At 58.1% G+C, this 8385-nt stretch overlaps 1 protein-coding gene across 2 annotated transcripts in view; it reads right to left on the bottom strand.

Annotated features, from left to right (window-relative positions):
• The window catches only part of LOC132388207 (erlin-2-like), a 51997-nt gene extending 45465 nt beyond the window's left edge, over window positions 1-6532 (bottom strand). The window contains exons 1-3 of one of the 2 annotated variants that reach the window (XM_059960641.1): window positions 6503-6532; window positions 3258-3374; window positions 1035-1116 (exon numbers count right to left, since the gene is read on the bottom strand). In XM_059960641.1, the coding sequence (XP_059816624.1) occupies window positions 1035-1116; window positions 3258-3364 (189 nt within the window). In that variant the 5' untranslated portion in view covers window positions 3365-3374; window positions 6503-6532. Of the gene's footprint in view, window positions 1-1034; window positions 1117-3257; window positions 3375-6463 lie in introns of both variants that reach the window. The other variant, XM_059960585.1, reaches the window with a different exon arrangement.
• Between the last annotated feature and the right edge of the window lie 1853 nt (window positions 6533-8385).

Here is an 8385-nt window from a genome sequence, read left to right on the forward strand (position 1 = left end):
CTTCCTAAAATAAGGAGCCCAAAACAGCACACAATACACCAGGTGTGGTCTCATGAGTGCCTTAGAGAGCCTCAATACAAGAGCAGGGATTTGATACTGAGGCTTTGTAAGACACTGGTGGGACTTGCCAGGGAGCAAACTAACAGTTTAGGGGACACAGAAGCATTGTGGTTAGCGTAAAATTTAAAGTACCAGCATTCAATTCCCACTACTGTCCACAAGAAGCTTGTACGTTATCCGTGTGACCCATGGATTTCCTCCAGGTGCTCCCATTTCCTCTCACATTCCAAAGACGTACAGGTTGGGGTTTGTAAATTGTGAGCTTGCACTGGAAGCACAGTGATTCTTGCGGGCTGCCCCCAGCACATCCTCAGACTGGGATAATCCAGTTTTTAATCTTTTTAATCATTCTCTGGTTTGGTGCTTAAGAAGTCTGACAGGGCACACATGGATATGCCGGATTTTTAAAGCGACCACTGAGTGGCAAGGTTCTGGATTCACTGCCAAGACTGAATTAAAGAAAACTTCCAAAAGAGACCAGGTAAAGAGCAAAGGTACAAATAATGACTCATGCAAAGTCAACATGCACTATTTACTTATTTCCCTGTAATTGCCCATGAGAAAAGGAATCTCAAGGTAGTTTATGGTATAAATATACCTGGATTTGACTTTTTCTGGGTACCAGGAAAGCATAGCAGCTAGCATGACACAATTACAGCTTGGGGTGTCGGGAATTTGCACGAACTCCCAGTGGAATGCCTGTGTTTTCCCCGGTGCTCTGGGTTCCTCCCACAGTCCACAGACACAAATAAGTTCTTACTTTGGAAAACCTCACCACATGGAGCAGGCTCCAGCAGAAGCTTACCATCTCCTTCTCAGGGGCAGAAAGACTGATCTGTTAACATTTCCCTCACCACTGAATTCATGATGAAAAGAGACGCAGTGGCAGAATTAACTTTACAAAACATTGCACCCTTGCATACGCTCGTACATGCACAGACGCTCTCTCACACACACACACACAGGAGACCAACCTGCACTGCCTTAAAGGTGGTAATAAATGGAAGCATCAGATGGAACCCAGGGCCGCTTGTGGCCTTTAACAACGCTCCGCCCCTGAGGAACAAGGGATAGGGATCGTCAGGGGACCAACTCACAGTGGAAGAAAACAAATCGCCCTGCTTCAGTCTGGTTCTGCATCCTGCCACAACCCGACAACAGCTCCTCCGCCCTCCGCCTCCCCTCCTGAGAACAGCTCCTCCTCCTCCTCTCCTGGGCGGTTGCTGCTGTAAGCCCAGGCGGCTCCGAGGGGCAGCTGGCAGGATCAGGAAGCTGAAGTTCACTCCATGGCTGTGATGAGTTCATCCACATCCAGCCACTGACAGCATCAGCTGGTTCAGTGCTTACATCACTAAAGCAGGCTCTTCGGCCCTTCTATTCCGTGTTGTCTATCTGAGCTATTCCCATTTACCTCCCGTCCCTCCAAACCGGGAGTTCCCAACCCTTTTTATGCCATGGACCCCTACCATTAATCGAGGAGTCCGTGGACCTGGATGGGATCCCTGATCTAATGCTTTCCTGTCCACGTTAGGATACCACTCCAGTGTATTGGTTAGTGCAACGCTGTCATAGCTTGGCGCGTTGACGTCTGTAGTTCAATTCCAATGCCGTCCGTAAGGAGTTTGCACTTTCTCCGCATGACCACTTGGGTTTCCTCCGGGTGCTCCGGTGATGAGTGGTCATTGTAAATGGTTCTGGATCAGGTGAGGGTTAAATCGGTGGGATGCTGGGCAGTGTGATTCAAAGGACCAGAAGGGTCTGTTCCGCAGTGCATCCCTAAATAAAATTAAACAACCGTCCAAACGTCTTCCGTTGAAATTGTTCTCACCCCAACCACTTCCTCTGGCAGCTCGTTCCAGTCACTCGCCACCCTCTGTGTAAAAACCTTCTCCCTGAGGTCCCTTTTAAATCTTTCCCCCTCATCTTCAATCTATTCCCTACCCCAGGGAAAAGACCCTCCACCTTATCCCTGACCCTCATGATTTTATAACCCTCTATAACCCCTGACCCTCCCGGGCCCCAGGGAAACAGCCCCACCCTATGCAGTCTCTCAAATCTCCAGCGCCCCAGTGGATACTTGATGCCTCCTCAATACCCTTGCTACAGCAGGGTGGCTTGGACTGTACGCTGTCCTCAGGTGTGGTCCCACCACCATATCGAAGAGCTGAGTGCCTCATTCCAGCTCTCTTCTGTCAGCTGTGGAGCCTGTGAATCGCCCACTGGTTCTACCTCCCTGGACAGTGCCACTGTGCCAACGTTACCCACTGCCAGCATAAGGCCAAGCTCAGGTTGGAGGAGCAACACCTCATATTCTGTCTGGGTAGCCTTCAACCTAACGTCATGAAAATGGATTTCTCGAACGCCCGCCACCCTTCTTTCTCCCTATTCTGCTCCTCCCTGCCCTTGTTCTTGCTGGAGTGCCAAATAGGAGGGAGGGAGGTCACTGAAACCTATCGAATATTGAGAGGCCTTGATAGGATCGATGTGCAGAGCATACTTCCTCTAGTGAGGAAGCCCAAGACCAGAGGCCATAGTCTCTGGTCTATTTACAGCAGTGATGGAGCAATTTCTTAAGCTAGAGGTGACGAATCTGTCGCCACAGACAACTGTGGAGGCCAGGCCAGGTCACTGGACGTATTTAAAATGGAGGTTTATAGGTTCTTAATTAGGCAGGTTATGAAAGGATACGGGCAGAAGGCAGGAGAATGGGATTGAGAGGGAAATAGATCAGCCATGGGCAGATTCGATGGGCCAAATGGCCCAACTCTGCTCCTATATCTTATGATCTTCCCTTTTGCTCACCAGCCTATCATCTCCTTCCTTTTCTCCCTTGGTCCACGCTCCTCTCCCATGCCATTCCTTCTTCTTCAGCCCTTTTCCTTTCCCACCTATCACCTCCCAGCTTCTTCCTTCATGCCTTCTCCCTCTCACCTGCTAGCTGCACACTTTCCCCTCCCACTCCCCTCTTTTCCAGTCCCAATGAAGGGTCTCAACCAGAAACATCGACTGCTTATTCCTATCCATGGATGCTGCCTGACCTGCTGAATTCCTCCAGCATTTTGTGTTTACCCGCTGCTGTCCGTTGTTCCCCCACCCGCAAAAATCCTCCCCCCCAACACTTTTCCAAGCCCAGTAACCTTGCCCCACCCCTGCCTGTGCTGAACACTCCAGCTGGGTGGGGACACTGCACGGCTCACCTGTAGTACACGGCGATGTGACCCTCTTCCACCTTGTGCACGGAGGAGAAGATCACGGCAGCGAGAGCAGCCGCCGCCACCGCCATGACTGAGCTGAGCTGAGCCATCTTCCGCAGTCTGTCGAACAGATGCAAAGGCCATTCAGCCCAACGGCCTCATACTAGTGCTGACATTTCCCACCAGCAACCCCACCCAATCACTGAGCTGACAAGCTAAAGCTCGACATTACCATTGATCAGGAATGAGTTTGCACATTCTCCCCATGACCGTGTGGGGTTTCCCCGGGCTCACCGGTTCCCATACACATACGGGTCGGGTTGGTAAACTGTGGGAATACGATGTTGTGGGAGAGCAATAGGGAGGGAGGCATAAGTGTGGGGGGGGGGTAGGGCAGGATAAGGAGAGAGGCAGAGGGTGACGGGGGGAGAAGGAGGGCGACGCGGGGGGGAGAGAGAGGGCAAGGGAGGGCGACGCAGGAGAGAAGAGAGAGGGCAAGGGAGGGGTGAGAGTGAGGGCATTGCGGGGGGAGCGGGAGGGCAAGGGAGAGCGACGCAGGAGAGGAGAGAGGGGGCAAGGGAGGGCGACGCAGGAGAGGAAAGGGAGGGCAAGGGAGGGCGACGCAGGGGTGAGAGGGAGGGCGACGCGGGGGGGTGAGAGGGAGGGCGACGCGGGGGCAAGGGAAGGCGACGCGGGAGAGAGGGGGCAAGGGAGGGCGACGCGGGAGAGGAGAGAGGGGGCAAGGGAGGGCGACGCGGGAGAGGAGAGAGGGGGCAAGGGAGGGCGACGCGGGGGGGGTGGGAGAGGGGGCGACGCGGGGGGGGTGGGAGAGGGGGCGACGCGGGGGGTGGGAGAGGGGGCGACGCGGGGGGGGGTGGGAGAGGGGGCGACGCGGGGGGGGGTGGGAGAGGGGGCGACGCGGGGGGTGGGAGAGGGGGCGACGCGGGGGGTGGGAGAGGGGGCGACGCGGGGGGTGGGAGAGGGGGCGACGCGGGGGGTGGGAGAGGGGGCGACGCGGGGGGTGGGAGAGGGGGCGACGCGGGGGGTGGGAGAGGGGGCGACGCGGGGGGTGGGAGAGGGGGCGACGCGGGGGGTGGGAGAGGGGGCGACGCGGGGGGTGGGAGAGGGGGCGACGCGGGGGGTGGGAGAGGGGGCGACGCGGGGGGTGGGAGAGGGGGCGACGCGGGGGGTGGGAGAGGGGGCGACGCGGGGGGTGGGAGAGGGGGCGACGCGGGGGGTGGGAGAGGGGGCGACGCGGGGGGTGGGAGAGAGGGCGACGCGGGGGGGTGGGAGAGAGGGCGACGCGGGGGGTGGGAGAGAGGGCGACGCGGGAGAGGTGGAGGGTAGTGTGGGGTTGGGAGGGAGGGCGATGCGGGAGAGGAGGAGGGTAGTGAGGGGTTGGGAGGGAGACGCGGGAGAGGAGGAGGGTAGTGTGGGGTTGGGAGGGAGGGAGACGTGGGAGAGGAGGAGGGTAGTGAGGGGTTGGGAGGGAGGGCGATGCGGGAGAGGAGGAGGGAGGGCGATGCGGGAGAGGAGGAGGGTAGTGAGGGGTTGGGAGGGAGGGTGACGCGGGAGAGGAGGAGGGTAGTGAGGGGTTGGGAGGGAGGGCGATGCGGGAGAGGAGGAGGGTAGTGAGGGGTTGGGAGGGAGGGTGACGCGGGAGAGGAGGAGGGTAGTGTGGGGGTTGGGAGGGAGGGCGATGCGGGAGAGGAGGAGGGTAGTGTGGGGTTGGGAGGGAGGGAGACGCGGGAGAGGAGGAGGGTAGTGAGGGGTTGGGAGGGAGGGAGACGCGGGAGAGGAGGAGGGTAGTGTGGGGTTGGGAGGGAGGGAGACGCGGGAGAGGAGGAGGGTAGTGAGGGGTTGGGAGGGAGGGAGACGCGGGAGAGGAGGAGGGTAGTGTGGGGGTTGGGAGGGAGGGCGATGCGGGAGAGGAGGAGGGTAGTGTGGGGTTGGGAGGGAGGGAGACGCGGGAGAGGAGGAGGGTAGTGAGGGGTTGGGAGGGAGGGCGATGCGGGAGAGGAGGAGGGAGGGCGATGTGGGAGAGGAGGAGGGTAGTGAGGGGTTGGGAGGGAGGGTGACGCGGGAGAGGAGGAGGGTAGTGTGGGGTTGGGAGGGAGGGAGACGCGGGAGAGGAGGAGGGTAGTGTGGGGGTTGGGAGGGAGGGTGACGCGGGAGAGGAGGAGGGTAGTGTGGGGTTGGGAGGGAGGGAGACGCGGGAGAGGAGGAGGGTAGTGTGGGGTTGGGAGGGAGGGAGACGCGGGAGAGGAGGAGGGTAGTGTGGGGTTGGGAGGGAGGGCGATGCGGGAGAGGAGGAGGGTAGTGTGGGGTTGGGAGGGAGGGAGACGCGGGAGAGGAGGAGGGTAGTGAGGGGTTGGGAGGGAGGGAGACGCGGGAGAGGAGGAGGGTAGTGAGGGGTTGGGAGGGAGGGAGACGCGGGAGAGGAGGAGGGTAGTGTGGGGTTGGGAGGGAGGGAGACGCGGGAGAGGAGGAGGGAGGGCGATGCGGGAGAGGAGTAGGGTAGTGTGGGGTTGGGAGGGAGGGCGACGCGGGAGAGGAGGAGGGTAGTGAGGGGTTGGGAGGGAGGGCGATGCGGGAGAGGAGGAGGGTAGTGTGGGGTTGGGAGGGAGGGCGATGCGGGAGAGGAGGAGGGTAGTGTGGGGTTGGGAGGGAGGGCGATGCGGGAGAGGAGGAGGGTAGTGAGGGGTTGGGAGGGAGGGCGACGCGGGAGAGGAGGAGGGTAGTGAGGGGTTGGGAGGGAGGGCGACGCGGGAGAGGAGGAGGGAGGGCGATGCGGGAGAGGAGGAGGGTAGTGTGGGGTTGGGAGGGAGGGCGACGCGGGAGAGGAGGAGGGTAGTGTGGGGTTGGGAGGGAGGGCGATGCGGGAGAGGAGGAGGGTAGTGAGGGGTTGGGAGGGAGGGCGACGCGGGAGAGGAGGAGGGTAGTGAGGGGTTGGGAGGGAGGGCGACGCGGGAGAGGAGGAGGGAGGGCGATGCGGGAGAGGAGGAGGGTAGTGTGGGGTTGGGAGGGAGGGCGACGCGGGAGAGGAGGAGGGTAGTGAGGGGTTGGGAACGGGGTGATGGGAGGAGAGCAATGTCCCAGCCTCACATCCACCCCAACACCTATCTGATATCCCCGGGCTCGGTAGCTCGACGACCCTCAACCCCGTCTGGAGTCCCTTTCCCTTCACTCCCGCCGCCCTCCCTTCCTACCGCGTCCCGGCCAGAAACTCCTCTCCCTCCGTCGCTCACCTCCCCGCCAGCGGCGACCACTGATGACGTCTCGGAGCGCGACCCAAAGTTCAAAACATGGCGACAGCGACGCCTCCCGGTGACAGAGACACACTGCAGTTCCTCAATGGGAAGGTTGTGCTGGGCTTTGAGGTCCGGCGAGCGTTGGTAATGGGGTTAGGGTGTGAAGGAGGAATGATTTTGGGGTCTGGGATCTGGAGGAGGGTTCATGTCGGGGTTTGGAGTGTTATGGAAGGTGAATGACCATAAGACAAAGGAGCAGAAGTCGGCCGTTCGGCCCATCGAGTCTGCTCTGCAATTTTATCATGAGCTGATCCAATCTCCCATTTAGTCCCACTCCCCCGCCTTCTCACCATAACCTTTGATGCCCTGGCTACTCAGATACCTATCAATCTCTGCCTTAAATACACCCAATGACTTGACCTCCACTGCCGCCCGTGCAACAAATTCCACAGATTCACCACCCTCTGGCTTAAACAATTCTTCACATCTCTACTCAGAATGGGTTCCCTTCAATCCTTAAGTCATGTCCTCTCGTACTAGACTCTCCCGCCATGGGAAACAACTTTGCCACATCCACTTTGTCCATGCCCTTCAACATTCAAAGTGTTGGGATTTGGGGTCTGGAGTAAGGTTGATGTTGGGGTTTGAGGTCTGGAGTAAGGTTGATGTTGGGGATTGAGGTGTGGAGGAGGGTTGATGTTGGGGTTTTGAGTTTGGGGTGTGGAGGAGGGTTGATGTTGGTTTTGGGTTTGGGGTCTGGAGTAAGGTTGATGTTTGGGATTGAGGTGTGGAGGAGGGTTGATGTTGGGGTTTGAGGTGTGGAGGAGGGTTGATGTTGGCGTTTTGAGTTTGGGTTGTGGAGGAGGGTTGATGTTGGTTTTGGGGTTTGGGTTGTGGAGGAGGTTTGATGTTGGGGTTTGGGGTCTGGAGGATGTTTGATGTTGGGGTTTGGGGCCTGGAGTAACGTTGATGTTGAGGTTTATGGTCTGGAGTAACATTGTTGTTGGGGTTTGGGGTCAGGAGGAGGGTTGATGTTGGGGTTTGGGGTCTGGAGTAACGTTGTTGTTGGGGTTTGGGGTCTGGAGTAAGGTTGATGTTGGGGTTTGGGGTCTGGAGGATGTTTGATGTTGGGGTTTGGGGTCTGGAGTAAGGTTGATGTTGGGGTTTGGGGTCTGGAGGATGTTTGTTGTTGGGGTTTGGGGTCTGGAGTAAGGTTGATGTTGGGGTTTGGGGTCTGGAGTAAGGTTGTTGGGGTTTGGGGTCTGGAGGATGTTTGATGTTGGGGTTTGGGGTCTGGAGGATGTTTGATGTTGGGGTTTGGGGTATGGAGTAAGGTTGATGTTGGGGTTTGGGGTCTGGAGGATGTTTGATGTTGGGGTTTGGGGTCTGGAGGATGTTTGTTGTTGGGGTTTGGGGTCTGGAGTAAGGTTGTTGTGGTTTGGGGTCTGGAGGATGTTTGATGTTGGGGTTTGGGGTCTGGAGGATGTTTGTTGTTGGGGTTTGGGGTCTGGAGTAAGGTTGATGGGGTTTGGGGTCTGGTTGATGTTGGGGTTTGGGGTCTGGAGTAAGGTTGATGTTGGGGTTTGGGGTCTGGAGGATGTTTGTTGTTGGGGTTTGGGGTCTGGAGTAAGGTTGTTGTGGTTTGGGGTCTGGAGGATGTTTGATGTTGGGGTTTGGGGTCTGGAGGATGTTTGTTGTTGGGGTTTGGGGTCTGGAGTAAGGTTGATGTTGGGGTTTGGGGTCTGGAGTAAGGTTGATGGGGTTTGGGGTCTGGAGTAACGTTGTTGTTGGGGTTTGGGGTCAGGAGGAGGGTTGTTGTTGGGGTTTGGGGTCTGGAGTAACGTTGTTGTTGGGGTTTGGGGTCAGGAGGAGGGTTGATG

Source organism: Hypanus sabinus, chromosome 1 (genome assembly GCF_030144855.1).
Source record: "Hypanus sabinus isolate sHypSab1 chromosome 1, sHypSab1.hap1, whole genome shotgun sequence".
NCBI lineage: Eukaryota > Metazoa > Chordata > Chondrichthyes > Myliobatiformes > Dasyatidae > Hypanus > Hypanus sabinus.